Source organism: Mustela lutreola, chromosome 16 (assembly GCF_030435805.1).
Source record: "Mustela lutreola isolate mMusLut2 chromosome 16, mMusLut2.pri, whole genome shotgun sequence".
NCBI lineage: Eukaryota > Metazoa > Chordata > Mammalia > Carnivora > Mustelidae > Mustela > Mustela lutreola.
In genome coordinates, this window is record NC_081305.1 from 663,704 (window position 1) to 689,389 (window position 25,686).

A 25,686-nucleotide genomic window follows, 5' to 3' on the forward strand; every position below is an offset into this window, starting at 1 on the left:
TTTAGGCACACACCTAGCTCCTCCCGGCTTCTCCTGGTGCACACCCTTCCCCGGGGTGGGCTTCTGCCTCCTGCTGGCGCAGCAGAGCCAGACCTCGGCCTTCCTTGGCTCACTCACAGCCGGCCTGGCCTGCTCCCCAGGTGTAGCCGTCTGTACCACGTGCAGTTGACTTGCTGCCTTTTTTGGGGGTGGGGGGTGGGGGGTGGGGGAACAATCGCACTTTGAAGAAAAGCCAGAACTTCTGCTTTATACCATGAGGCCCTCCTAGGGAAGGCCCAGGCACACAGCCTACATCACCAGTCTCGGGGACCCCTGTCCTGTGGCAGGGCTGGGGGTCACGTTGGATGCGTGTGCTCTGAGATTCAGTGTCTGAGCTGGCTGTGCCCCAGGACTGCCCTCCGGTGTTTTCTGACAGAGGACTCTGGCTCTGAGTGCCCGGCCGCAGGGGTGAGGCAGTGGAGACCCTGCCTCTGGGCCAGCCCTCCCCAACGTGGCCCAGGGCAGCCCTTGGGCCGGGGGTGAGGGCAGCTAGCTTTGAGCCCAGCAGAATGTCCAGCCTGCCTCTCCCTGATCTCAGGCTGCCCTGGGCAGGAGACCGGAAGCCGCCTTGCCCCGTAGGTCCCGGGGTGGGGAGGATGAGCTGCTCGTCTCGTCTGGGACGCTAGATCCTGAAAAAAAATCTGGCTTGAGGTCTGTGTTCAGTGAGACTGCTTCGTTGCCTTTTTTGTTTAAATTTTAGTTTTCAAAATAGAATACCATGAACACCATGGAAACTTTGGGGTCACGGGTTGTGTAAGTTCTGCCTGCGTCCCGCTGGGTCTCACCCCTCCCTTCCCTGGAGACCGCCAGCTCCCCTCCTGTTGCTGCTCTGCGGGGCACCCTGGCCGCTCGCGGGGGCGGGCGTTCCTGCTGCGTGCTCACAGCCCCACCAACCCCCGCCCCCCGTGATTGCAGATTGCACCCCCTCCGTCCCTGGCGGAGCCCCTGAAGGAGCTGTTCAAGCAGCAGGAGACGGTGCGGGGGAAACTGCGTCTGCAGCACAGCATCGAGCGGGTAAGAGGGGCCTGTGGGCGTGGGGGTCCGCCTGGGGCGCGTCTGGCCCCCCGGAGGCCTGCCTCACCCGCTCCTCTTCTGCAGGAAAAGCTCATTGTCTCCTGCGAGCAGGAGATCCTGCGGGTCCACTGCCGCGCGGCGAGGACCATCGCGAACCAGGCAGTGCCGTTCAGCGCCTGCACCATGCTGCTGGACTCGGAGGTCTACAACATGCCGCTGGAGAGCCAGGTGGGTGCGCACGCGGCCCGCGGCCCGAGACGGGCCGGCCCGCGGCACAGGCAGCAGGTGGAAGCACCCGCGCCACACAGACGGAGGCGGCCCCAGCTGGACAGGAGCGAGTAGATGGCAGTAGGTCCTGTGCAGGTCCCCATGGGCCTCCGGTCACTGGGCTGGGCATCCGTCATCACTGGAATTGTCCTGGAAAACAACGTAATCAGGAGGAGTCGTGTCCCCCACCCCCCTCCCCTGCCAGCCACTGCGGCCAGAGACCGGCCTAGGGCAGGCCCTGCCGGAAGCTGGGGTGCCACAGCTGAGGGCCAGGAGGGGTGGAGCGTGCAGCCACCCCCCATGGCTGTGCTTCTGTCGCGGTGGCACCCTGGCCCTGCTTTCCTTCCTGCGCTGTGGACATGGGATGTGCCCTCTCACCCCACCCCGGGATGTCTGGCGTGCCTGAGCCTTTCCGGGGCCTCAGCTACTGGCACTTCCCACTGGTGGCCTGTCCGCGGACTCCGGTGACCCTGCTCCGACCCTGCTGCACTCGGGCCTGGGGCCAGACTCTGTCAGGGGTTCGCTCCGCAGTCGATTCTCTTCCCTGACAACCACCGTGACTTTCTGAAAACCACCCAGAGTGTGGGCCTGCTGCCCCCTGGGGACCCCCCTGTGCCCCGCAGGCCGGCGTGAGCTCCTGCGGCAGCCCCAGGCCCATGAGCAGCGTTCCAGGTTGGCTGTGCGGACAGATGTGGTTCGGGGACGGCTTCGGATAAGGGCTTCCCGTGCACTTACATACGGTCTTCAGGAATCGATCTCAGAAACTTGCCCCGTCAGGAAAGCCTGGCTGTCAGTCGAGTGTGCGGCCCTTCCTGTCAGGGTCGTGAGTCTGAGCCCCACATTGGGCATGAAGCCTACTTAAAATTGAAAAAAATTGTTTCCCCATTAACCTGCCGTCTGAAGCAGTACAGTGGTCTGGGAACCCTAAAGCAGACGAAGGACAACTTCAGGAACCTTTTGCATCTAAAAAGCCAGCGTCTGACTGGTGACTTCCTGAGCTGCTGCTGAGGGCAGGGGTGGTGCACAGGGAGGTCGTGCTGGGCCGGCCCGGAACACGGTTGCGCCTGGGGCCTGCGGGGCAAGGCTGCGGCTCTCACGGCACAGGAGGCATCTGCCGGGCTCTGACCCCGCGGTGTCCACATCTGCACACTCTTCTTTAGGGCGACGAGAACAAGTCTGTGCGCGACCGCTTTAATGCCCGCCAGTTCATCTCCTGGCTGCAGGACGTGGACGACAAGTATGACCGCATGAAGGTGAGGGCCCTGTGCCCCCCGAGCTGCGCCTGGGCTGGGGGTCCCAGCAGGTGTCTGGGGCGGGGGGGCGGGGGGGCTGCTGCTGGGTCCCGTTTGGAAGCGGCAGCGTCAGACCCTCCGAGCCCAGCGGAAACGTTCAGGGAGCCGAGGTCTCCCCGCCTCCATGTTGCCTCCTTAGAGTGTCTTCCCTCCTGTCCAGGTGTGCGGGGAGCAGCTCCTGTCACCAGCTGGCGGTCAGACCTCTGTGGGACCCCACCTTGAGCCCTCCTCAAAGGTCACAGCACACACCCAGCTCCGCTGCTCTGGACGTGCCCAGTGCGGCAGGCAGGATGGGTGGGGAGGTAGAGAGAGATTAGCACGCAAGAAGCACGTCCACACCCGCAGGAGCTAGGGTCGCCGTTTAGGGTCAGCGCCACCCTGGGGCACTCGGGGAGGCAGGGCCCAGAGGGCCGTGCCCGCTCGTGTCGCTAGAGCGCCAGGGCTGGGGGCGGGGGTGCGTGTGGCGAGAGGAAGACCATGTTTTCCGGATGCCGGCCTTACCCGCGGGCTCCCCCCCCCCCCCCCCCCGCATCACGGCCCTCGTGGGGTAATGCCGCGGTGCAGACAGGACGCCCAGAGCAGAGAGAAGGGGCCCGCGCGGGGTCTCTAGCATGTCCGGGGAAGCTCCACAGTCACCCCGGCCAGGCCGGGGGCCGCGCAGGGCAGGCTTTCCTGTAATGGGAGAAAGTCGTCTTGACGACGTGACAGGGAGACGGTGCGCGTGAGCACACGAGTCTCAGCCCGGGACGCACAGTGACCTTCCCAGACCAGTAAGAAAACGGCGACTAGAGGAAGGATGGAGGCCCGCCTGGGGGGCTCAGTCGCTCGAGCGTCTGACTCTTGGCTTTGGCTCAGGTTGTGGTCTCAGGGTCATGGGACGGAGCCCCGCATTGTGCTCCTGCCGCAGCAGGGAGTCGCCTTGGGGGTCCCTCTGCCCTCACCCGGCTCGTGTGCCGTGTTCTCAGCTACGGTCTTTTGTAAAGGAAGGAAGGAAGTACACTGAGTGCGCTTGGAGCCGTGGCCGCCACGCCACAGACAGGGTGGTCTGCTTCCAGAAGACTCCAGATGGGGGAGGGTTGGCACCCCGATCCCCGCAGCACACTCAAAACAGCCTCATTTTAAGGCAGATCCGACACGGACGCCCACCCGCCGTGCTGTGTGCACGTCTGCGGAACGAGTCGGGCCGCGAGGTGGCGGCACGCCCGCGTGCACACGCAACCCTCTGCTCACACACACCTGACACCGGGTCTCTTCCTGCTGCCTCCTGCCCTGTCCCCCCCGGTGACCCCCTCCAAGTTGCCCTTCCAGCTCTGCCCTTCTGCCTGCTGCACACAGCACACCGTGCACGGGACCACCGCCCTCATTTCGGGCCAAGTACTAGGGCGCCGCAGTAAGAAACACCTCCGACCCTAGGTGTGACTTTTGGCGCTGGTCTGGCTCGGTGGGTAGAGCGTGCAACTTCTGATCTCGGGGTCTTGAGCTCAAGCCCCACATTGGGCACGGAGCCTACTTAAAAAGTTTTTTTTCCAGGGTTCCTGGGTGGCTCAGAGGTTAAGCTTCTGCCTTCAGCTCAGGTCATGATCCCAGAGTCCTGGGATCGAGCCCCACATCGGGCTCTCTGCTCACCGGGGAGCCTGCTTCCTCCTCTCTCTGCCTGCTTGTGATCTCTCTCTTTCTGTCAAAAAATAAACAAAACCTTTAAAAAAAAAAAAAGTTTTTTCCCCAAGAAGGCATAATCTGCATTGCAGGTGAAGTGCAGATCACCAGCCCTAAATGATCCTGAAATGAACACAGCACACAGCAGCAGCCGTCACTTGTAATTCAAAGCTGCTGTGAAACCAGGGGTTGGGGCACCGCGGGGACGGGGACAGGCGCGCATGCGGTCAGCAGGGCCGTCCGGCTGCACGGGCACCGGGGCGCTCAGGGGACCTGCGGTGGGGACTAGGCCCCGGGAGCCGGCCTCGCTTGGGCAGCTGGTTGTGGGGGTCGCAGTGCTGGGGTCGTGCCTCTGCTCCCCTCACCTGCTGTGTCTCCCACGCAGACGTGTCTCCTGATGCGGCAGCAGCACGAAGCCGCGGCCCTCAACGCCGTGCAGAGGATGGAGTGGCAGCTGAAGGTCCAGGAGCTGGACCCCGCCGGGCACAAGTCCCTGTGTGTGAACGAGGTACCTTCCTTCTACGTGCCCATGGTCGACGTCAACGATGACTTCGTGCTTCTGCCAGCCTGACCCACCGCGGGACGGCCGCACAGGACACAGGCGAGGGCCACACGCACCTGCCCGGCACAGCTGCCCCGTCCAGCCAGTGGAGGGAGACCTGGTCCCTCAGGTGGGGACGCCCGGGGAGAGACCCCGCACTTGGCCCCCTGGAGCGAGGCTCTTTTAAACCAGAGACCGCGGGAGGCCGAGGAGACCTCGGGGACGCAGACGCGGACTCGGCGGCCTGGGGCCCTGCCCTCCCGCCGGCTGCACGGGCATTTCGGGTGGTGCAGAACCGAGTGTATTTTTTAAAATTTCTTGCTCCATTCTGATCAACTTAAAGAAAACGAAGGCGTCCACGCCTCAGACACCGCGCCCTCCACGCCGGAGGGCCCGGAGAGCGCCGGCCGGCTGCTGTCTGCCGCCACGGGCCTCGGCCGGGCTGGGGGCTGGGGCGCCGTGCAGGGGAAGGGCCCGGCCGCGCCGCCCGCCCGGACCGGACACGGACGCAGAGCCAGGACTCGGGTTGTGTTTTTAATGGGAGTCAAATCCACGTGGTTTGTATATTTTTTCCTTTAATCTTGGGCATTTTGTTTCTCTTTCTGAGAACATAACTTGAAACACTACAGAGCCAATAATCATATAAAAAGTGTACCCGGAAGCGCTGTACAGTTTTATACACACTCACAACGTACTTTGCTGCCTTCTAGATAATTTATTTTGCGACACATACTGCACAGTTGTAAATACCTCCTGTACTGTAACATCACTTCAGTTACGTGTAAAGAAATAAATAAATTAATTAAATGCTCTTTGTACACGACAGGACCCTCTCCAGGAGGGGCCGGCACACAGGACTGAGCTGCGGGGTCGCTCTGCGTCTTCAACTGTCCTACCCAGTTAGTAGCTTTTAATTCTGAAACACTGCTCTTCCCTGCCTCCCTGCAGCACAGCTCACCAGGGAGGGTGAAGCTGGGTGAGTCCCTGTGCGCCCAGACCAGGGCAGGGGGTGCAGGAGGACAGAGACACCCGACAGGCTGCCTCCAGCTAGCTGCCCCCCAGGGCCTGGCGGGAGGAGGAACGAACCGAGGGTCCCTCGCGACTGGGGCAGTAGACCCTGGGCGGTGTGGCCTTGGAGAGACCCCTGCCTGGCCCTCTGCACCCAGAACGGGAGCCCCCCCCCGCCCCGCCCAAGTTTCCACGCGGGGCTGGCACATCTCCCAGCGAGGCCACTGCTGATACGGGGTCCCCACTGGGAGAGGCCCCGTGCTAGCCAGCACCAGCTCGGAAGGCCAGAATGGGGAGGCGTGAGCCCCATTTCGCAAAGCACACAGAGCGCGACCCCTGTGCTCCCCTCAGAGGAGGCCCTACGGGGGGATAGGACTGAGCTGGCCTGGGGCCGCCTTCTGAGCAAAGTGACTCCAAAGAGACCGCCCTTGCCTCATCCAATCCTGGCTCACCATCACCGCCCCCCCAACATGCTGGGCCCTGGGGACAGGTGGGCACAGAGGTGGAGACCCAGACATCAGGGTTTGGGGTTGACCACCACCTCACTCACGTTCTGGAACCCCTCACCCTCCTGTGTCCTGTACCTCCCCACGCAGCAGCAACTGCACGATGACCCCCGCAGAACAACCTGTGTCCTCGGGCTCCTCCAGTGTGGGGCACCGCGGGGAGCTCCCAAGTCCACACGGCACCCCCACCCCAGAGGAGTCCAGTCGCCCCTCCCCTCGGTGCACGTTCCCTCCGGGCCGGCACGCGCTCGGGTGCTTGCAGGAGAGGGGCGGACAGGGCAGCAAAGCTCCAGGGCTCTGGGCATGAATTAGTTATTTTTCGAATCATGGAGCGGTCCTCTCCGAAACCCATCTTTTTGTTAAGATTTTTTGAGAGTGAGTAAGCCAGAACAGAGGGAGAAGCAGGGAGCCCCCACAGGACTCGATCCCTGGACCCTGGGATCACGACACACGCTGAAGGCAGATGGTGCACCGACGGAGCCCCCGGGACCCCCTCAGTAACCCATGTCTTAAGCCCCGTGTCTTTTCTAAGCACCAAACACCACACTGACTCGCACGGAGAGTCTTGCCGTCACCAGCTTCAGCCCTGGGGCCAGAGGTCCCAGACTCCCCGGACTGCACTGGGGCTGGGGAGCTGCCTCCATGGGCCAGCCGTGGCGGCTGGGGACGGCCGGGGCCCCAGGCCTCTCAACGGTGTGGTGCTGGCGGTGGCCCCGCAGGCTAGAGCTGTGGAGGCACAGAGCTCCCCCACTGCGCCGCGATGCTCGAGCCTTTGCAGGGGGGCCGCACCCAGCGACCTCGCGGTGTCCGGTGCTGTCGTAAGATGGCAGGACAGGCTGGCTGTGGAGGGGCCCTGGTGCGCAAATAGTGAGTGGACACCTGAGGCTGTGTGACAGCTGGTGGCCTTGGCAGGAAAAGAGGGTTCCTTCACGTGAACCAAGCCGGCACGCGGGTATCTGGGCGGGCAGGCCCCAACAGCCAGCTTCCCTCCTCCCCGATAGAGGCAAGAGGCACAGGGAACTGCCCCCACATATTCTTGATGCGGGGGACTTGCACCCAGGACGGTGGAAAGAAGGGGCCCAGGTTCCCATTTCTGGGAACCAGGATGAGAAGCTGAGGGTCAGCACGGGAGCTCAGGGTGTGTGCATCACACACCATGGCTGGGGCTTCGGGCTACTTCCTCCCCCGGCGGGCAGCGAGCGGCTCGCACCCTACAGCCACACTTCGGGGCACAGAACCAAGAGAACCCATGCTTATGGGTACCACCTCTCTTACAAACATCAATGCACCTGAATCATTTGTAATAAGAAAAAGGAAAAAGAAAAGATAATTGCCATATACGTAGCAGGGCTTCTCAAGCTCGTACTTCTGTTTGGTCAGAGGAGTCTGCTGCGTCCTTTTTCCTGAGCGACAGGTGTTCAGCGGCATGTGTGGCCTCCACCTGCTGTGGCCAGCAGCACCCTCCCAAGCTGTGGCCGCCGCATCTCTGAGCATTGCCGGGGGGCCGCACTCTGAGCATTGTTCCGGGGGCGCGGTGGGGGGCGAACCAGGCCCGCGGGGAGCTGCTTAGATAGAACAACGAAGAGGAACACAGTCCGTCCTGTCATGCACGGTTTGTGTGGTATGGCCGGGTTTACGTAAAATTTTTAAAAATGCCACGTGAGCGGTCAGTCGCTTGGGGGAGCACGTGAGCGTTCCAGGGGTTTCTGGTGATACTCTATTTCCTGACCTTGGTATTGACTATGTAGGTCGACTTTGTGATAACTTAATGGGTATTAAATGTGTTTTTGGCACCTTTGTGTTAAATTTCACAATGTAAAAACACTGAAAGAATGTTCTGCATTTCCCTGTGGAGCCCAGGATGATATTCAAGGACATATTTTAGAAAATAGGATGCCAGATACCCAGTTAAAATGGCGATCTGAGCTATTTATCTCCCAATCAAAATCCCCCCAAAATTAGAACAGGCAGAAAACCCACCAAGTCAAAGTAGTCCTGGTAAAGACAATGTTTCTGTCCCAGATAAGAACCTCAGAGAGGGGCAGCTGGGTGGCTCAGTGGGTTAAGCCGCTGCCTTCGGCTCAGCTCATGATCTCAGGGTCCTGGGATCGAGTCCCGCATCGGGCTCTCTGCTCGGCGTGGAGCCTGCTTCCCTATCTCTCTCTCTCTCTCTCTGGCTGCCTCTCCATCTACTAGTGATTTCTCTCTGTCAAATTAATAAATAAAATCTTTAAAAAAAAAAAAAAAGAATATGAAAAGAACCTCAGAGAAATGGAGATTCATTTAATGGAAAATGCAGAAATTCCAGAACAGCAAAGTAAACACTTTCAAAAATCTCTGTATCAGCAATAAGACCATGGGGTGGGGGAGAGCTGCCAACGTCAAGATTATCCGGAACTTTGGAAATTAACCAAGTCTTGGTACAATCCAAGGAGTGATTATTCCCGAAAAAGCAGCCGAATCTCTGTAGTGAGTTATGTGTCATTTTAACTTTCCATATTCCCATTCCTCTCTCTCTTGTCAGTCTTGAAGACCAGCAGCCCAGCAGCCACCAGGGGGATGAGCCTGAGTGAGGGTCTCCAGGTGGCCGTCCATCTCCAGGACACTGGCCCCATTCGACTAGTACGGCAGCTTCCCCAGAAAAGCCCCCTTCCTGGGACTTACTGGACCTGACTTGGAGTTCATTCACTGGGAAAAGACCTTTACTCCAGAGGGTTTGTTGAGGACAATCAATGACAACTGTTTGATATCACAGCTGCCTGAGGTGACTGAAACCCCTAAGAGCAAACAAGAGCCACAAAACTGACTAGATCTGGGGAATGAGGTGTCCATGGGTACACATACAAAGGCTCTGATGTAGAGGCCTTTTGGAAGCAGGAAATGAAGACTAATGCAGAGCTGTGACTGGCCAGAGCACTGAAGAGCCTTTGGGGTGTGGAAATCCTAGTGGATCAAAGCTTTCAAGGAAATCTGTCCAATCACTGGCTTAGCAGCAAGCTAACAGCACAAAGATGTCACTGCCTACACACAACAGAGAACTGAGACTGCAGAACTGGTTCAGCAAAGTCCCTAAGTACAGCAGCCCCTGCAACCAACCAACCAACAAAATCGAGAATGGGGAACTGATCTCCAGAATCACCACTAGATCATTTAAAAAGTCTGCTTCTGAACAGAAAATGAGGAAATACGCAAAGAAAGTTTGGCTCCAAATCAAGGAAAAAAAAAATAGATACTGCGTTTGAGGAAGCCTAGAGGTTAAACCTAACACTTAAAGTCCACTTTGATAAATCACGGTTCAAAGAACTAGATGCAACTCGGGGGCGGCCTGGGTGGCTCAGTTAAGCGTCTGCCTTCCGCTCAGGTTGTGATCCCCGGGTCCTGGGATCGAGTTCTGCACTGGGCTCCCTGCTCAGCGGGGAGCCTGCTTCTCCCTCTCCCCTGCCTGTGCTCTCGTGCTCGCTCAAAAAATTTTTAAAAACTATGAAGAATCAATACGACAGTAAAAGAAAGGTGTCTCACCAAATAATATCAGTAAGTGGGGAAATTACTCTGCAGGGAGAACGGAAATCACGCCGTGGAAAGTGCAGCAGCAGAATCTTGAGTTCTGACCGGAAGACGCAGCAACCAGACGGCCAGACGTGACGAGCAGAAAAGAAGGAAAATGAAAAGGTGGCGTCCAGGTCTCTGTTAGTCCAGAGACCCACTGGACGCGACCACGTGCACCGCCGTGTGTGCAGTGCGGGTTCCCAGAAGGAGAGAGAGGGGCAGAGAGTATCTGGAATAACAGTGGCCCAAATTATCCACATTTGATGGGAAATCCTAGTGTAGATCCACGAAGCTCGAACTGCAGGACAGACTCCGAGCCCCGCGCCGGGACGCCGCCTGACCCGCTGCGAGCGAGGGGCCTGCGGGCAGCCGGAGCTCAGCGCAGGGCGCGGGGCCTCGGCGGGACTGAACGGTGAGCGGAGCCGGGGCCGAGGGCGGTGGCCGGCGCGTCCCATGCACGGGCGGGAAGAGACCGGCTGCCGGGACTTGGGTGACCGGAGTGGACGCCCTCAAGGGGAGGAATTAGGACGTTCCCAGAATTGGCCGCTAGCACAGCCGCACTTCAGAAACCGTGAAAAGTGTCCCTCACGCTCCCTTAGAAAACACTGAATAGTAATCTGAATCCACACGAGGAAGGAGAAACGCTGCTTCTCACCAGTGACCGCAGAAACACAAAGGCCGCATCAACGCGGTTTCCGTCTCGGCTCGGCCCGCCGCGAGGACGGCGGACGGGCGCCTGAAGGCCGGACGGGTGCGTGTCTGCAGCGCAGGGCAGGCGTACTGCGGGGCTCTGGTGCGTCACTGCCACCCCTTCCTACTCCCCCTGGCCGGGTGCTTGTCCTTAGTACGGGTACTGTGGCCCCCATCAACCTGTTCTTTCCAGCAGCATCAAGATACGGTCAAATAAGCAGCACTTTAAATACAGGGCGCCTGGGGGGCTCAGTCGTTAAGCGTCTGCCTTCGGCTCAGGTCACAATCCCAGGGTCCCAGGATCGAGCCCCGCATCGGGCTCTCTGCTCAGCAGGAAGCCTGCTTCCTCCTCCCCACTCCTCCTGCTTGTGTTCCCTCTCTCACTGGGTCTCTCTCTGTCAAATAAATAAATCTTTTAAGTAGATAAATAAATAAATGGGTTACTAGAAAGTACCTAAAACAAAAGAAGGCAGCACCACTGGAACTGAGAAAACAGATTTATGGCCTAAAAAGAGCAACAGTGTCAGGAGTTTAACCAATAATTGAGAGTAAATTTAAGTGAAAATGCCAATTAGAAGGGATAGACCAGCAGAACTCAGTTTTTAAGATTCTGATTCAGTGATGCGCTGCCTCCGTGAGACTTAGCAGAAGCCGGCAGACCAGAAAGAACCGGACGGTTCCTAGCGGCACCCGGAGCCCTCCGCGCGCTCCCCCTGCGCACGGACGGAATCGGCAAGCAGGAGGTCGACAAGGAAACCAAAGACGCAACACCAGCCCGGCCGCCGGCCAGCACTCAGCGCCGCGGCCAGCGGCACGTGCTTCGACGTGACCACGGGGCAGCTTCCAGGAGACCAACGCGTGCGGCCACACGTCGAGGCTTGGTAAGTGCAGAGAGCGAGATAATACGACGTGTGTCCTCCAACCTCGACGGGAGGACATCAGAAATCCATACCGGGGAATCTAGAGAACTAAAAAATATGTGGAAATTAAGCACCACATTCTTCAATAGTCAAAGAAGAAATTACAAGGGAAATTAGAAAATATTTTGAGGGGCACACCTGGGTGGCTCAGTTGAAGCGTACGACTCTTGGTTTCACCACAGGTCACGATGCCGGGGTCATGAGATCGAGCCCCGTGCCTTTCTCTGTGCTGGGCGGGGAGTCTGCTTCCCCCTCTCCCTGCCCCCTGCTCATGCGCGCTCTCTCTCTCTCATTCAAATAAATAAATAATATATCCATGTATAAACTGAAATAACGCAATAGGAAAAAATTTGAGCTTAACAAGAGGTGTGTGGGGAGGGGTGCCTTCTGAGACCAGGCGCGGCTTGCCCTGCGGAGCCCTGCAGCCCCTGAGCTCGGCCACCCAGAGCAGGACCTGCACACACGCCTGGCACCCTGAACACAGCGAGGGGCTGCACGGCGGCCCCCAGGCCACACCGAATGGCACAGCTCACCCACACACACCGCGGAGCTCACCCCGTCCAAGTGTTTACGATGATACATTTTAGGTTATGTTAATTTCAACATGATATAAAAAGAAGAAAAACTTGCATGAACTGAAAACATTTCTAGAATATCAAAGTGCAAACAGTTCATCTCAAACACACCCACCCTACAAGACCCGTTGAAAGACGTCACGCCGGCGGGAGGACACGGGTATTCCACAGAATTCTGTGTCTGCGGAGAAACCATGTCTAGAACGTAAACTCTATGGGTAAGCAGATAATATTTATTTCATCATTTCCTTAAACATAGTTACCTGTTTAAAACAATTTTCTAAGATTTTTATTTATTCATTTATTTGACAGACAGAGATCACAAGCAGGCAGAGAGGCAGGCAGAGAGAGAGGAGGAAGCAGGCTCCCTGCTGAGCAGAGAGCCCCATGTGGGGCTCGATCCCAGGACCCTGGGACCATGACCTGAGCTGAAGGCAGAGGCTTAACCCACTGAGCCCCCCAGGTGCCCCTGGTTCCCTGTTTAAAAAACAGAACTGCAGGAAGTGGATCACAGCACATGTACAATACAAGGGATAACTGGCAAGTGTCCTGTCCCTTGGCTTCTAACATTTTCACATATTTGTTTTTCACCTACTTGTTTTTAAGCATATATTGAAAACCCTGAAGTAAAGAATAGAATAACAAAAGTTACAACTAATGTGACAAATAATAGAAATAAAATGAGGGGGTGCCTGGGTGCTCAGTGGGTTAAAGCCCCTACCTTCGGCTCAGCCCCGCATCGGGCTCTCTGCTCAGCAGGGAGCCTGCTTCCCCCTCTCTCGGCCTGCCTCTCTGCCTGCTTGTGATCTCTGTCTGTCAAATAAATAAATAAAATCTTAAAAAAAAAAAAAAAAGTAGAATGAACTCATGAAAGCACAGACGCCCAAAAGCAGAAATAGACGGGGGGGGGGGGGGGGGGACAAAACAGAGACGGGACAAGCAGACGACAAACGGCAGGCGACAGACCCCAAGCTAACCGTGTCCACAATGACACACAGTGTGCTTCCTGAGCGCCCTCATAAACGCAGCGATGGCTGCAGACTCCAGACTCGACGATACGCCCATAAGAAAACACTAAGTGCGCCAAAGCATGTTAAGAGTAAAAAGTAAAACTAAAAGACGGGAAAAATGTACCACGCTAACACTCTTCCCGAGAAATTGAGAGACGGTACCCATCTTTACAGATCCAGTTTTGAAAGTCAAAGGAATAAAGCTTTAAGATTCAAAATTTCCTTCCGTGAACCCAACTTACACATTTCTTTCTCACCTGCACAGCCCAGGAAATGAGGATTTGCAAACAAAGGACGCAGGCGAGCCGAAAGGACTCTTTTAGCTTCTGAGATTCTGTTTCTTACAGAGAAAGAGCACACGCCTGCCGGTGGGGGCAGACGGCGGGAGAGTCTCGAGCCGAGTCCCGGCAGGGCCCGACGTGGGGCCGACTCTCGGCACCCTGAGCGCGACCTGAGCCGGAACCACGAGTCGGACGCTCGACAGACTGGGCCTCCCAGGCGCCCCGACCATGGCTCTTCGTATCAGCAGAGACACCATTACTGGGGAGAAGGGAAGTCACTTCATCATGAGACCATAAGAATCATCACATCTATGCACTTAGTGGCAATTTAAAAAAAATACATGAAGCAAAAACTGATAAAATTGCAAAGAGGAAGAGAGAAATCCATAATTTTAGAAACTTGAACACGTCTCTCATCAACAGAGTAAGTGGGTAGAAAATCGGCAAGGACTTCGTAAATTCAAACAACACCGTCCACCAAACCGGCCTCACTGACAGCAGAGCGGCCCCCACGACGGATGCTGCCGACGCGCGGTGGGCACTGGCCACGGCACAGGACGCACATCTCCACCAGCTCAGAAGATGCGCGTCCCACGAGATCCGTCCTAATCTGCAATGGAACTGAATTACAACCAGGAACTGAAAGATCTTTTAAAATCTCCGGGTATTTGGGAACTAGACTATACCCTCCTTCAAAGGCCTTGGGTCAAGGAAGCGGTCAGACGGGAGCCCCAAAGCCTGGCCTTTGACGAGGGCGATAAAACGGATACATCTCACCACAAACAAAACAAAAAAACCTGAGAAATCTCTAGCCAGACAACTCAACGCTTTTTTTTTTTTTTTTTTTTTTTTTTAAGATTTTATTTATTTGCCAGAGAGAGAGAGAGAGAGAGAGAAACATCACCATAGCGCACGGGCAGGGGGAGCCGCAGCGAGACGGAGGAGGAAGCCGGCTCCCCGCTGAGCAGGGAGCCCAACGCGGGGCTCGACCCCAGGACCCTGAGATCACAACCCGAGCCAAAAGCAGACGCTTCACTGACTGAGGCAGTTTTTTACAAAGGTTGAGGGCACGAACACCCAGCACCGGGAATACGAGCCGTGACGTCACAGAGGATTTTCTGGATAATAAAACAGTAACGAAGAGTTTTCAGTAAGAACTTTCACACCAAACATTCAGCAGCGTAGGGGCGTCTGGGGGTCTCAGTGGGCTGGGCGTCTGCCTTCGGCTCGGGTCATGACCTCAGGGTCGTGGATCATGTCCCACGTCGGGCTCCCTGCTCAGTGGGGAGCCTGCCTCCCCCCCCCCAAAAAAAACAGCACCCATGAAAACCTACAGCTGACATCCGACTTAATGGTTCAGTCCCTGGGGCAGGACGAAGGGCCCCATCCTCACCGCGGCCGCCGGGCACTGGACGGACCCACGCGGCCTGCCCGGCGCGGCGGCCGCGTTCCTGGAACGAAGCGTGCGGGTCTGCGTCTCTCGGCGCCACTGGATGGGACACGGACACGGACGCACCCAGCGCACCCCACGGCGGGCGGCCCCGCAGGAGCACACGGGACGGGAAGCGGCCCCCGCCCGCCCCTTCCTCCCGCCCGGCAGGCCCGAGAGTCTGCGGCCGAGAACGGACGAGCATGCGGGCCGCGGGTCCGGGGCGCCTGCGGTGGGAGCGCCACCCGGTCCGAGTGCCTGGGAACAAGCTTCTGCAAGCGACACCAATGCGACGTCACAAATACGCTGGAGAAAAGCCCCGGAGCCCAGCACCCCGGCAAGGCAATGATCGGCGAAGCCAACCCGAGCAGAGTCCGCTCCGGAAGGCCGGGCTCCCCGTGACCACCTGTCACCAACAGGAACACTCGGCGCAGAAACAAGCGACCGGACTGCGGCACCAGGGGACGGAGGGCACTGCGGAGACCTCGCGGGCAGTGCCAGGAGCCCCTCCCCAGCTCCCAGCTAACCCCGAGCCGGGAAGCCGCCCAGAGTAGCTGCTCAGGACCGCGGTCAAGACGCGCACTCGGCACAGATGAGGTCCCCGTCCGCCCCCCCCACCCGCGCGACAGCACCTGCCGCGTCCCCCGCTCCGGGCAGTGCCCTCGTCCCGCGGGGCTTGCGAGAGAACGGGGTGCGGCGAGGACCCTGAGCCCAGGCACGGGTCCTGTGTCTGACGGCTCCCCGCCGCTTACGGTCACATAAGGGCCAGAAAAAGGACCGTGGCCACAGTTCAACCTCCACGGGCTGAGGGGGCTCTCTGGAGACGGAGGAGCTACTGTCCGTCTTCTGTCGGGGCCGCGTTCCCGCTGCACACGCTGGGCCGAGGCAGGGGGTGGGTACATGCGAGGGGGTCCCCGTCAGGCTGACCGCAGAGTCGCAGACACGGGAGCCGCTGCACAAAACAAGGACTATATCCGGGCGCCCGGGGGGCTCGGTCGGTGAAGCGTCCACCTTCGGCTCGGGTCACGATCCTGGGAGCCCGGGTCGAGCCGCACCGGCTCTCTGCTCAGTGGGGAGCCTGCTTCCCCCTCTGCTGCTCCCCCTGCTTGTGCGCGCGCTCTCTCCGACAAATAACAAATAAAATCTTACAACTAAAACAAAAACCAAAAAACCAGGAACATACCCTTGGCGGAAATCGCTTGGCGGTCACAGATGCGTGAACCCAGCCTTCATTCAAGATTAGGGGCCCATTGGGGCTCCCGCGGGGCTCAGTCAGGTCCAGGTCTGACCCTTGATGGGACTCAGGTCAGGATCTCGGGGTCACGAGACTGAGCCCTGGGTCAGGCTCCACACTGAGCACGGACCTGCCTAATATTCCTCCCTCCCAGCCCCTCCTTCCCCTGCACATGCTGTCAGTCTCTCAAAAAAAAATATTGAGCAATCCTTCAAAAATGAGTAAATATGATTTCCAGAGTTAACACAGCATAATACTCAAAACTGCTACTTCTCAACAAATTGTAAAACAGGGGCGCCCGGGGGCTCAGTTGGTGAAATGTCCACCTTCGGCTCGGGTCATGATCCCGGGGTCCTGGGATCGAGCCCCACATTGGGCTCCTGCTCAGTGGGGAGCCTGCTTCCCCCTCTGCGCCTCCCCCTGCTTGTGGTCTCTCTCTCACTCACTCTTTCGGCCAAGTAAAAGAAATAAAAATCTAAAAAAAACTATAAAAAAGCAAGAGACAGGAAATACATCTTATTCACAAAGGGAAATGACTAGTTGTTTATTAATTTTTCAGAGACAGAGAGAGACATGATCCCAAGAAGGCTTCCCTGCCCGATGCAGGGCTCCATCCCACAACCCTGAGATCGTGACCTGAGCCAAAATCAAGAGTCAGACACTCTGAGCGCCTGGGGGGCTCAGGCGCTAAGTGTCTGCCTTCGGCTCAGGGTCAAAGGGACTGAAGGTCCTGGGACTGAGCCCCGCAGCAGGGAGCCTGCTTCTCCCTCTCACATTCCCCTGCTTGGATGCCCTCTCTCACTGTGTCTCTGTCAAATAAATAAATAAAATCTTTAAAAAAAAAAAAAAAAAAGAAGAGTCAGACACTCAACGGACTGAGCCAGCCAGGTGCCCCGTTCTGTGTGGTTTCAACCCCTGTTTTCCTGTAGTACTTAATAGGCAAATGCACAAAATCATTACCCATGTATGTCCGGTGGTCCCGAAGATGCAGACATAAACTGTACCATAACAACGCAAGGGGACACGGACGCGCGTGGGGTGAGTGTTCGGATGCTTCGGGAAACAATGGGTGTTGTTCATGCCGGTGTGTTCTAAGTGCAGCCCGACTGTCCTAAGGTGACTGCAAGCCCCGAGGTAGCCACTGACCAACAACTAAGAACTTACAGAAAGAGAAAGAAAGGGGCGCCTGGGTGGCTCAGTGGGTTAAGCCGCTGCCTTCGGCTCAGGTCATGATCTCAGGGTCCTGGGATCGAGTCCCGCATCGGGCTCTCTGCTCATAGGGGAGCTTGCTTCCTCCTCTCTCTCTCTGCCTGCCTCTCTGCCTACTTGTGATCTCTCTCTGTCAAATAAGTAAATAAAATCTTTAAAAAAAAAAAAATAAAAAGAGAAAGAAAAAGGGAACTAAGACAGTATGTTTTATTTATTTATTTGGGGGACAGCGAGAGCTTGCATGAGCACGGGGGAGGGGCAGAGGCGGAGGGAGGAGCAGGCTCCCTCCATCTCAGGAGGGGCCCGGGCTGAGGGCAGACGCGCCACTGGCGGAGCCCCCCAGGCGCCCCGAGATGGTAGATTCTAACAATCAACGGAATACAAAGACGGTACTGGAGGAGCTGAGCAACGGCAGCGGACATGGAAGACGGAGAACAGGGAGCGGTAGAAGCCGATCCAGAAGAGAACGGGGTGTCTTATAAGCATCGGACAAAATAGAATGTAATTTAAAAATGGTCACAAGAATCTGAGGAAGACATTTATATTAATCTTGGAAGTCCAGTCTGTCAAGGAAATGCAACAATTACAGCCACATAAACACTGAACAGCAGAACCCCCAGAACAGCTGGCCCCAAACCCAGCAGAACGGAAGAGAGACACAGACAGCCCCACGACAAGGGCTGCACGGGGTTCCCCATTTCCACACGGACTGAGCAACCAGACGCCAACGCGCGAAGCACGGCGAGCACTGGTGCGCTGGACGCGCCCCCAACACCGGCCAAACCAGCACCTTCTCAAGTGCACGTGGAACCTTCTCACGGACAGACCCCCGGTCCCACGGACAGACCCCCGGTCCCACGGACAGACCCCCGGTCCCACGGACAGACCCCCGGTCCCACGGACAGGCCCCCGGTCCCACGGACAGACCCCCGGGCACACGGACAGACCCCCGGTCCCACGGACAGACCCCCGGACACACGGACAGACCCCCGGTCCCACGGACAGACCCCCGGTCCCACGGACAGACCCCCGGCACACGGACCAGCAGGGCCCGGACGCGTAGAAAGGCTGCGATGACGCAGGTCGTCTCCACCTGCAGTGGAAGGGAGCTCGAGAGCCGGAACGCCGGCAAATCCCAACGTGCGGGCTGAAGACCGCGCTCGGAAACAACCTAGGAGCCAACAAACGAGTCACAAAGATGTTGTAAAAATACTCGAAGACCAGAAAACAGTTAGAGGACGCAACAGAGGCATTGTGGGTGAAGTCCAGAACTAAAAACGCTTACTGCATGGAGGAGACCCGAAACCTAGCTTCCCACCTTCAGGAACAAGAAAAAAAGAGCAAACTAAACCCAAAGCCAGGAGGTGCGAAGAGCCGCGAGGGCATCCGTGAGGGGCGGCACGGGTCCCCCAGCCCGGAGGAGCCGCGTCCTCGCACGTGGCCACGGCTCTACTCAACAGAGGAGAGGAGGCCGCCCCCTTCTCCGCAACAGCTCAGCCAACGAGGGGCCCCTACACTTCCCGCTCCCGGGGACTCCAGCGGACTCGGAGTCCTCAACAGCCCCCAACCCCTTTCCTCCGTGGAAAGGCCGCCGCCGCTTTGTTCCCGGATTTGCCTTTATCCCATTTTGCTGATAAAGTAACTGTTCGTTTCATTTTTAAGTTTAACACTGGAAATAAAATGAAATATAGAAAGAGAACAAAACAAGTTGGTTGCACAATTCTTTATATAGACTGAGAAAAAACAAGACTCAAATTACTAAAATTGAAAGTGAGGGGCACCTGGGTGGCTCAGTGAGTTAAGCCTCTGCCTTTGGCTCAGGTCATGATCTCAGGGTCCTGGGATTGAGCCCCGCATCAGGCTCTCTGCTCATTGGGGACCCTGCTTCCTCCTCTCTCTCTCTGCCTCTCTGCCTGCTTGTGATCTCTGTCTCTGTGAAATAAATAAATAAAATCTTTAAAGAAACAAATTTGGAAGTGAATAAGAAAACATTACTGGATTCTACAGAAATACAGAAAGATAAGAAAATACAATGAAAAATTAAATGCAACTATATTAGAAATCCTGGGAAATGGACACATTCCTAGAAACACACACATTACTGAAACTGACCCAAGAAGCAACAGAAAATCCAAACATGCCCCCTAATAAGAGACTAAATGAGTAATCAACAACATCCCACAGAAGGAAGGCCCAGGACCAGATGGCTTTGTGGGTAACCCCTACCAAAGGTTAAAGAATTAGCCCCAGTCCACCCCAACCTCTCCCAAAGAACAGGAAGGGACACCCTAGGACTCGCTCCGAGGTCACCATAACCCCGACAACAAAGTCAGACAAAGACATCGCCAGGGGAAAAACGATAAACCAGTCCTTAAGAATACAGGTGCAAACATTCTCAAGAAAATGCTCGGGAATAGAGTCCAGCAGCATATTAAAATAATCGGGGGCACCTGGGGGCTCAGTGGGTGAAAGCCTCTGCCTTCGGCTGGGGTCACCATCCCAGGCTCCGGCATCAGGTCCTGCGTCCGGCTCCCTGCTCGGCGGGGCCTGTGTTCTCGGTCTGCCCGGTAAAGAAACAAATAAATCATTCTGACAAACTCGGACATCACGATCACGGGCGTCTATCCGAGGAGGACGGGGCGGTTCGACCCACAGAAACCGTCTGACTGGCAGGAAGGGAAACGTTCAAGATCCCTTCATTCCGGGATTAGGAAAGACAGTGACAGAATGACCTGGGGGGACGCGAGGCCGAGTCGCGGCCGCGGAGTAACACAAAGGTCCGTCTGACACCGGCCCGAGCCGGGGCGGCCCGCTTCGGCCTTCCGCGGCGTCCGTCCCCCCGGCCCGGCTGCAGCGCGGAGGCCGGAGAAGAGTCTCCGCGCTCGTCGCGACCCGATGCGCGCGAGTCCCGCAAACCCCGACGACCCGCGGCGGCCCGCGGCGCTCCGGGCACGTCCAGTCCCGGCCGCGGCTCCGACCCCGATGGACCCGCGGCCGGCTCTGTGCTCCGCGGGGACCCCGCGCCCCGCCGGCCCCTCGCCACGGGGTGTCCGTCCGTCGCACAAGCAAAGCGGACCCCGGAGCGCGTTCAGCCCGAGCACAGCCCGCGGGCCGGACACCGCGGGCCGGACACCGCGGGCTCCACCGCCAGCCCCGGAGGCGACCGCGCGAGGGTCCCCGGCGGACAGCGAGGCCCGACGCCCGCCGGGCGCTCCCGCAACAACGAGCTGGAGCCGGACCCCCCGCGTCCCGGCCAGGCCCCGCCGGCCACGCGCTCCGAGACGGGCCGGACGCCGCCACCCGCGGGCCTGGGGTCCGGGGCACACCCCGCCGCGAGGAGCGCTCGGCCCGGTCCGCCCGCGGAGCCCAACGCGCCCCCGGGCCCCGGCGTCCCGCGAACGCCGTCCGCGGCCCCGCGCCGCTCACCTCCGGCCTGCGGAGGAAGACCCCGGCCGGGCCCGCGCCGCGCACCGCGGCGGCCACGTTCCAGCTCCCGGCGGCCGCGGCTCCCCCGCAGCAGCGCCTTCCCGACGCCGCCAGCTCCCGAGCGCCCCGACGGCCCCGCCGGCCACGCCTCCAGCGAGGACGCTGCGCCCGCCCCGCCTCCGACCACGCCCCTGGGCCCGAGTGCCCCTCCCTTCGGCCACGCCTGCGGCCACACCCCTACCGGCCCCTCCCTTTGGCTACGCCCCCGCAGGAGCGCCCCGTCGACCGTGTCCCCGCACGCGGACGCCCCGCCCCCCACCCGCGACCACGCCCCTGCACGCACGCCCCTCCTGCCGGCCACGCCCCTGCACGAGGACGCCCCGCCGGCCACGCCCCCCCGACCAGGCCCGCGCACGCGCGCCCCGCCGGTCACGCCCTTCGACCACGCCCCCGAGCGAGGACGCCCCGCCGGCCACGCCCCCACGGCCCCTCCCGGCCTCCACGTGCCTCCGCCGCGCCTCCGCAGCCCCCCGCGGCGAGGGCGAGGGCGCCGCGTCCCTCCCGGTTCCCGCTCCCAGGCCCCGCCCCTGCCGCCCTAGGCCCTGGGGCCCCGCGCGGCCGAGCGCAGAGCGGCCGATGGAGGCGGAGGCGCGGGCGCTGCGCGCCGCCGGGGGCTTCGGCCGGGCCCGGCGCCTGCTGGCCGCCGCCTCGTGGCTGCCGTGCGTGGGGCTGGGGCAGGCGCCGGGCCCGGGGCCGCCGCTCACCGCGCTGCCGCCGCACCACTGCCGGCCCGACCCCGCGCTGCTGCCCCCCGCGCTGCTGGACGCCAGCGCGCCCCGAGCCCCGGCCTGCTGCTGCGCTGCCCCGAGCCCGCGGCCCTGCACGCGCGGCCGGCACTACGCGCTGCCCGGTCTCCGCCGTGCGCCCCGGCCCGCGGCGCCCCGCTCCCCTCCCTCCGCGCCCTGCCCGCACGTCCGCGGTCCCCCCGTCTCCTGCCCGCCGCCTGCCGGGGCTGTGCGCGGGGCTCCTGGCGGGGGTAGACGGGGCCGCAGGGGCCCCGGGAGGCGGGGGCCAGGCCTACTGGCGGCACCTGCTGCCCGCAGCGCGCCAGTGTGGGCGGGCGGCCTGGAGGAAGAGGCGTTCGGTGGACTGTAGGAGCGCAGGGCGGCCAGGGGGTCCGCGGTGCGTGGCGCTGCGGGGCCAACGAACGGAGCGAGCTGCGGCTTGGGGCCGTGCAGGGGTCGAACTGAGCCCCGCGGCAGGAGGCTCTGAACCCCGGCGGCCCGCAGCGCCGTGAGCCTTCCCGCCGCCCCCGCACCCCGAGGGGCCAGCTGGACGGGGGGGCGGGCCACTTCAGGGGTCTCTGGGGGCGGCTGGGACGTCCCAGGCCCCTCTCCCTCGCCTCCGTCCCTCGGGCTGGGACCTGCCCAGCTGGGCTTCCCTCCCGGCCTCTGTCCCACTGCCCTGTCCCTGGGAGGATGGGCCCCAGCGCGGATCTGGGACAGGGTTGCGGCCTCCCTGCCTGGAGTCCTGAAACCGCCCCGGCTCCTCCTCCGCCGGCTCTGTCCCCGTCGCACCTGCCCTTCTGTTGGGACACAGACCAGGCAGCGCCCACCGGCTTCCGCGAACGCTTGGTTTTTAAACTAGAAACTCGGTTGTAGTGGGACTCAAAGTGGTAGCTTAGGTCTGGGGACAAGGCAGGGACACCCTGGGGGGCGGGGAAGGGTGAGACTCAGGTCAAGGGCCCTTGCCAGGAAAAGCAGGTGAGCCCAGCCCTCCAGCCTGTTCCCGGAGTCACTCTTGAGATGAGCAGGTCAGGGGGAAGTGAGGGCCAGGGCCTCGGCCCAGCGGTGGGAAGCTTAGACCCGTGAAGAGTCCCCGGTGGCTGCACAGAGGTGAGCGGGACCCGCCCAGAGAAAAACAGAACAGACGTGGGGCTCCAGGAGGGTGTCCTGAGGACCCCTGTCCTTGCCCTCTGGGGCTTCAGACCAGGCATTGTTCAGATCTCAGCGGAGGACTGCCAGAGTCAGGAGGGTGTGCTGTGTGACCTTGAGCAAGTCGCTCGCCCGCTCTGTGCCTCAGTTTCCCCATCTCCAGAGAGGAGTTGGAGCAAGACCCCTAGGGCCCTTGGCAGCCTGACCCTCCGGGAACTCCAGCACGGGGGAGGGTGGGCCTGGCCAGCTCACAGGTGACTGGTGTTCCCCGTAGTGGAACGGCTGGAAGGTGCCCCTGGAGCAGATGAGCCACCGCCTGGGCTGGCTGCTGGGCTCGGTCCTCCTTGGTGCAGGCTGTGACCAGTGAGGAGCTGGCCTTTCCTCTGCCCTAGCTGTCCTCCCCTCGTGCCCTTCAAGGTCTAGCTAGGTCCCCAAGCCGTCTGACCCTCAGCCTCGCGTGTTCCCTGCCGCCTCCCAGGTTTGGACGTCGGGCTGTGTTTGTGGCCTCCCTGGTGCTGGCCACAGGCCTGGGGGCCAGTGAGGCCCTGGCCGCCAGCTTTCCTACCCTGGTGGCTCTGAGGCTGCTTCATGGGGGGGCCTTGTTGGGCTTTGGCCTGGCCCTGTACGTGGCTTGTGAGTACCGTGGGGTGCTTCTGGGGGGCACCCCCTCGTGCGAGGCCGGCCACTCAGCTGCAGGGCCAAGTCCGGGTGCTGGGGAGGCCCCTCTGACACTCCCACTGAGGACCCTTCTTGTGAAGGCGGGAGGGGCGCCATCTGTTCTGTGAGCTCTGCTGGTGGTGGGAAGGGCCCGGGCCTGGAGGAGGCTGTGACTGGTGCCCCTCGGCCCCGGACAGAGCAGGCTGTTTCTGCTCAGGTCTGGAGCTGTGTGACCCCCCTCACCACCTGGCATTCTCCGTGGCGGGTGGCCTCTTCTCGGTGCTGGGCACCCTGCTGCTGCCCGGCCTGGCCCTGCTTGCGCAGGACTGGCGCCTTCTGCAGGGGCTGAGCGCCCTGGTCACAGGGCTCTTGCTCCTGTTCTGGGGGTAAGTGTGGGGGTAGACAGTTCCAGAACAGCGGTAGAGGCCGCGTGTGTCGTAACCCTCCATGCATGTGGGAATGGGACAATGACCCAGGAAGCCATGGCATGTCGTCTCCCCCTGGGTCCTGGGCGAGGCCGTTGGCCTTGGCCAACCCTCCAGAGAGGACCCATGGGCAACCTCACCCGACCCTGCAGGTTCCCATCGCGGTTCCTAGAGTCTCCCCGCTGACTGCTGGCCACGGGACAGCTAGCCTGAGCCAGGAAGATCCTGGGGCACTTTGCGGGAGCCGGGGGCATGGACCCCGAGGACAGCTCGGAGGAGGAGAGCTCCCTGGCTACGGGTAACGCACCAGCCAGGAGAAGGGAAGAGAAGGCTCGGCCTCTCACGGGCGCCCCTCCTGTCCCTGGAGGCACAGAACTGGATATGCCGGCTGCAGGGGGCCCCCAGCCCCAGTACCACTCTGTCCTGGAACTCCGGCACACCTGCGTCGCCTGGAGGAACGGACTCATCCTGGGCTTCAGTTCGTGAGGAGGAGAGGGCGTGGGCGGCCCAGCGGTCCCGGAGGCTCCTCCCAGGCCGGGTCTTGGCCACCGGAGTCCCCAGGCCGGTCGCGCCTTAGCTCTGCGCTTCTTTCCTTCCTCCCAGGCTGATGTGCAGGGGCGTCTGGGCCAGCTTCCTGCGCAGCCTGACCCCGAGGGAGCCCACCTTCTACCAGCCCTACTTCCTGGGCGCTGGCCTGGACGCAGGAGCCAGCGTGTTCCTGCTGCTGACCGGGGACCGCTGGGGACGACGCCCAGTCCTCTTGCTGGGCGCCCTGGCCATGGGCTTGGCGCCCCTGCTGCTCCTAGCCGGGACCCAGTGTGAGTGCGCAGACTCCTCGTGGGCGGCTGAGGGTCTCACTGCCGTGGGGTGCTGGGGTCGGCCCTCTCCTGGGCCCACGAGAGAGGCACAGATGTTGGGGTGACGCTGTGCCGCTTACTCCACTCACATCCACGCCATGTACCCAAACCAACACCGAAAGGATCCCACGGGAAGGGGCTCGATAGAAGGGTTTGGTTCAAGTAGGGGCGGCTGGGAAGCCCTGTCACCCGCCACCTGGCACAGGGCACGTGTCGTGGGGAAGGCTGGGCAGCCAGGCCCCGTGGGCACCGTGGGAGCCTGCTCCTCCTCCCCAGACTTGCCAGAATGGACCCTGCTGTGCCTCTCTGCCCTGGGCCTCCTGGCTTCCCAGGCCGCGTCTGCCGTCAGCGCTCTCCTGGCCGCAGAGGTCCTCCCCACGGTGATCAGGTGCGGCTGCCCAAGCCCGGCCCGGACTTCACACCGGCCCTTCCCCAGGGGCACAGGGGACCCTGGTCACAGAAGGGAGTGGAGGTGGCAGGCAGACTTGAGGCGGCCCCCAGAGAGGAGAGAATCCCAGGGGAACTGCCAGGTTCCAGGGTGGGGAGGAGACACACCCCCCCCCCCCCCCCCCCCGCTCCACAAACACTTCTGACTTTGGTTTTCCCGGGGCCCCCACACTGTGCCCCCGGCCCCATCCCCCGGTACACACCCCCCCCCCAACGCCGCACATTCTCCCGCAGGGGGGCCGGGCTGGGCCTCGTCCTGGGGGCCGGCTTCCTGGGCCAGGCGGCCGCCCCCCTGGCCGACCTGCTGGGCCGGCGCGGCTTCTTCCTGCACCACGTGGTGTTCGTCTCCTTCGCGGTCCTGGCGCTGCTGCTGCCCGAGAGCCGCGGCCCCGCGCTGCCCGTGTCGCTGCGGGACGCCGACCGCCTGTGCCGCGCCCCGCTCCGCCGCCCGGGCCCAGCCGGCCTGCCGCCGCTGCTGCCCATCCCCTGCACGACGGGGCAGCCCCCCGCCCAGGAGAGCTGAGCGCAGCCCCCTCGGGCGGCCGTGACCCAGGGCCGGGTCCCCCCACCCCCTGGAGCCCCTGTCGCTCAGCATCAGCATTCCCCTCCCCCCCACGCCCGCGGTGTGCGCGGAGGATAACGTCAGCACCCGTGCAGCTTGGCGAACTCGCTGCTGCTTCCCGCGGCCCCGGGCCACCCGCTCCGTGCAGCTCACTCCCACCA

The 25,686-nt window shown here is 60.7% G+C and overlaps 2 protein-coding genes and 1 long non-coding RNA gene across 14 annotated transcripts in view; 2 read left to right on the top strand and 1 right to left on the bottom strand.

Annotated features, from left to right (window-relative positions):
• Nucleotides 1-5,616, top strand: part of ANKRD11 (ankyrin repeat domain containing 11) — a 179,036-nt gene extending 173,420 nt beyond the window's left edge. For 8 of the 12 annotated variants that reach the window (XM_059150717.1, XM_059150707.1, XM_059150711.1 and 5 more), the window contains 5 exons: nt 955-1,053; nt 1,138-1,281; nt 2,481-2,573; nt 2,773-2,847; nt 4,654-5,616. In XM_059150717.1, coding sequence (XP_059006700.1) covers nt 955-1,053; nt 1,138-1,281; nt 2,481-2,573; nt 2,773-2,847; nt 4,654-4,839 — 597 coding nt within the window. In that variant the 3' untranslated portion in view covers nt 4,840-5,616. The remainder of the gene's footprint in view (nt 1-954; nt 1,054-1,137; nt 1,282-2,480; nt 2,574-2,772; nt 2,848-4,653) is intronic. The other 4 variants (XM_059150719.1, XM_059150718.1, XM_059150714.1 and 1 more) reach the window with 1 other exon arrangement.
• A 13,309-nt stretch (nt 5,617-18,925) lies between these two features.
• Nucleotides 18,926-19,756, bottom strand: LOC131817435 (uncharacterized). The gene is made up of 2 exons (XR_009348508.1): nt 19,668-19,756; nt 18,926-19,147 (listed from the first exon to the last, which is right to left on the bottom strand). It is a non-coding gene; the product is annotated as an uncharacterized LOC131817435 (long non-coding RNA).
• A 1,523-nt stretch (nt 19,757-21,279) lies between these two features.
• Nucleotides 21,280-25,486, top strand: SLC22A31 (solute carrier family 22 member 31). The gene is given in 9 exon segments (XM_059153321.1): nt 21,280-21,615; nt 21,684-21,794; nt 22,852-22,940; nt 23,056-23,210; nt 23,452-23,620; nt 23,812-24,141; nt 24,263-24,477; nt 24,793-24,904; nt 25,198-25,486. Coding segments are annotated over 9 exon segments (1,806 nt in total).
• Nucleotides 25,487-25,686: the final 200 nt, after the last annotated feature.